At 43.9% G+C, this 3,843-nt stretch overlaps 1 protein-coding gene across 1 annotated transcript in view; it reads right to left on the minus strand.

Annotated features, from left to right (window-relative positions):
• oplah (5-oxoprolinase, ATP-hydrolysing) overlaps window positions 1-3,843 on the minus strand; it is a gene marked incomplete in the record, with an annotated part of 23,402 nt that overhangs the window by 9,339 nt on the left and 10,220 nt on the right. Inside the window, 7 exon segments of the mRNA XM_014018759.1 lie at window positions 133-267; window positions 369-515; window positions 607-791; window positions 2,248-2,422; window positions 2,515-2,616; window positions 2,692-2,852; window positions 2,932-3,083. Coding sequence (XP_013874213.1) covers window positions 133-267; window positions 369-515; window positions 607-791; window positions 2,248-2,422; window positions 2,515-2,616; window positions 2,692-2,852; window positions 2,932-3,083 — 1,057 coding nt within the window.

Below are 3,843 nucleotides of genomic sequence, written 5' to 3' on the forward strand. Positions count from 1 at the left end.
CATTAGCACCTCTAGTAATATATTTACTGAGAAAAATGGTGACGTGTTCAATACTTATTTTACCCGCTGTATAAAGATGTTTTCTTTATATCTGAAGGATCTACACGTCACCGGTACTTAAGGATTCGGTACCTGATTGAGGGGAATGTCCTGGCCGACCATGCAGCGCAGGCAGTAGATGAGAGCGGACAGAGTGATGGCTCGGGGGGCGTTGCAGTTCCCCCACACTTCTGTTCCCGTCCCCGTGAAGTCAAACACCGCGCTGCCCTGGAGACATGATTTTTCTTACTTATATGAATTTGCACAAAAAACAAAAAAACAAAAACAAAACAAACAAAAAAAAAAACATTTGAGCTGTCCGTTCTCACCTCCTCCTCGTTAATCTGAACCCTCAGTCTGATCGGCGTCCCGTCGTCCATGAGATCTTCTGACTCCACCTCCAAGGAGCCGGTTTGCTGCCGGCGACGGTGTGCAAACTCTTTCAGCATGTCCCTCACCGCCAGCTCCGCGTTACTCTGAAACACACTTCACAATAAGCTGCGCTTCCACAATAAAAGCATTTTTATTTATTAAAAAAAAAAAGAACAGATTTTCATTTGCAGGCACCTGGATGTACCCCATGTACGCCTGAACCACAGCAAGGCCGTACGTGTCGATCAACTCCCCCACTAACTGGCTGCCTCTCTGATTGGCTGCCACCTGAGCTTGCAGGTCTGACAGGTTGTCGTGGAGATTACGAGTCCCAGAGCAGCCGGGGTACTGAGCCGGAGCCATCAGAGCTTCGGTGACAGCTGATATGGAGAGAAGAGGAAGAGGAGAAGCCGGGGGGCTGTCAGGGCGATGACAGATAAACATGACTGGAAGACAGAAGCATTTATCGAAGAACACCAGGTTCTGGTCCTCTGATCGTGTGTGTGGTCTTAACCTTAAAGCTGGATGTGGTTAAAGCTTCACCATGAAGCTTATATCCATCTACTGGACATAAAATTATTTAAAATGTTCAAAACGTTTGAGATTTTATTTTTATTTTTGAGTAACATTTCACCAAACTTTGTTTTATTTTTCTCGTTATTTGTAACTAGAAAAACACTCATGTCAAGAGGGAAAGAACGATGCAGTTTCTTTTTACAATATTGTAGTTTCAAATTTAGAGCTGTGGTGCGGTTTGTTTGTACAGACGAGTCGTAATTTCCCAGTTCCAAGTTGGACTCAAGAGGTTTCCCACCAAATCCAACATGGCTGCCTCACTGTGATATCTGCGAAAATAAACTTTTAGTTTTTACTTTGGTCACTTTACAAGTCAGAGTCAAGTCTCAAGTCTTTTTCCTCAAGTCCAGAGTCAAGTCTCAAGTAAGTCTCAAATCTTTATCCTCCAGTCCTGAGTCAAGTCTCAAGCAGACAGTCAAGTCAGAGTCAAGTCCCAAGTCTGAAACTTTGAATTTCCAGTCCTTTTGACACTTTTTTAAACAATGTTGCAGTTATATGATAAATGTAAACAACACTTTGTACTTTTATTATAATCTGTATTTTTCTCAAATCACGATGAAACATGTGCAGCTAAACTCTCAAAGTATTTAAAATTGCACCTCTATATTGCACAGTTCAGATTCATTTAGCTGCAAAAATAGTTTTTCATTAAACTATACGTTTCCATTTTGAGAAATCTGGTAAATTTGATTTGCTGTGCTGCAGCTCAAACACACACACATGTGTGCAGAGAGTGTGAAGAACAGAGGGACATTTTACCTTTGTTAATACAGAATGAGTTAATTTAATKAATGGGTCCTACTTTATAAATAATGGGTTTTAAACTTTAGATTTTTGGTAAAACATCAAGTCTTTTCAAGTAAACAGGGTCAAGTCCAGTTCAAGTCCCAAGTCATTGGTGTAAAAATTCAAGTCACAAGTTTCTGAACATTTTTTAAAGTCAAGTCTGAAGTCATAATAGTAATGACTTGAGTCTGACTTGAATCCAAGTCATGTGACTCGAGTCCCCACCTCTGCTGTGTTCACATGATGCAGTGAAATCTGTTATCAGCTTTTATTTAACATTCAGTGATCACAACGATCAGCAACTCCTGCTGGGTTCTCAGACTGGATTAATTCAGATATGACATCACACCCCTGGGTTTTGAATCGGAGGGAAATGAAACAAAGCATTCGTTTTTTTAAGTTAAGTCGACTCGACTGTTTTGATGACCTGAACTGGAGAGAAGCTGAGCTCTGATTGGTTCTGATACAACACACCTTCCTCCTGGAAAATCCCACCACTGACGAGCTTAAAAGAAACGAAGATYGCCCCCTCCTGCTGGAGGGAGGTGGAGTGGGGGGGCATGGAGCCCGGCGTGATGCCTCCGATGTCGGCGTGGTGCCCCCTGCTGGCTACAAAGAACACCGGACTGCTCACTCCCGTTCTGAACACCTGACGGGTGGGGAGAAGGAGACGGGACCGGTCAGGGTGGGGCGAACCCACGGGCAGGAGCGACGCTGAAGGAAACAGACGGACGAGCTGACCGGTGTGATGACGGTGAGGTCCGGGAGGTGGCTGCCGCCGGCACAYGGGTGGTTGCTCAGAATTACGTCCCCTTCGCTCAGCTGGTTTCCCAGTGATCTGATCTTCACATAAAAACAAAACAAACTAAATCCTTCTCTGGTCCTGACAGAACCCAACAGCACACGCACSTCCCTCACCTGGTACTGGACCGTCTCCTGCATGGCTCCCAGATGGACGGGTATGTGGGGCGCGTTGGACACCAGGCCTCCGTCGGGTCCGAACACGGCACAGGAGAAGTCCAGGCGCTCCTTGATGTTCGTGGAGATGGAGGTCCTTTGAAGCACTCGTCCCATTTGCTCTGCAGCGATTAACAGAAGAAACTCAAGAAGGTTCAGCACAACCAATCCTCACCTCTCCGTTTCTCGGCCTCGGTGTACCGGCTATGCTCATGAAGCGGTGGGAGAAGATGGAGAGCTGGACGGTGTTGAGCTCGGTGCCGAGGACGCACCCGTGGTCCGAACCCACAGTCAAGCAAACGTCGCCCTCTTCGGTCAGACGGGCCTCACAGGACGGCTCCACCAGGATGGTGCTGATGGAGGAAAGACGACAAATAGATTCAAAACGTAAAACAAGCTCGACACAGAAAATGTCAAATGTGCAGGGGCGGTTCTAGGGGTGGGACCATGGGGGCAATGGCCCCAGCTGAAATCTGATTGGCCCCCTGAAGTGCCTCTATCCTGTCACTCAACTGTGCTTTACCTAGGAGGGATTATGGTGGATGCAGTTCCGTGTTCAAACACTCGTTGCGCTAATGAGTCAAATAGTAAAATTAAGCTTACAGAATTCTTCTCTTCTTAAGAAAATATGAACAATCCTGCAAAACAATGTCTTTCAGCTGACAAATGGTGGCTGGATTTTCTCACATGTTGTGTGTTTGAGAATATTTTATATATGTACAGTAAAAATGTATGAAAAACTGGCGAGAATTTACTGTGCAAGCTTTTTTGTTACCACTTACCTTATACATGGCTCTTACAAGAAGAGGCTTGAAGTTATTAATTCATCTACAAACAATTTATAAATCATTAATAAATGTTTATTATGCAATAATTAAGGACAAGAAAGAGACAAAACTGTCCAGTTTCTTACCAAATAATGAGCTCACGTCCATATTAAATCTAAAGGTGCTATTTTAAACATTTCAGACAAGGTTATTACATTGTAAACACAAGAATAACAAGAAACACATATTTTAACATATTAATAATGTACTGTATTACTGCACTATAAAAATTCACCATTGCCAAAGGGAGACTTATGGTAAAGTATAATAGAGTACGCTATTAATG

This window comes from Austrofundulus limnaeus, unplaced genomic scaffold, assembly GCF_001266775.1.
Source record: "Austrofundulus limnaeus strain Quisiro unplaced genomic scaffold, Austrofundulus_limnaeus-1.0 Scaffold201, whole genome shotgun sequence".
Lineage (NCBI taxonomy): Eukaryota > Metazoa > Chordata > Actinopteri > Cyprinodontiformes > Rivulidae > Austrofundulus > Austrofundulus limnaeus.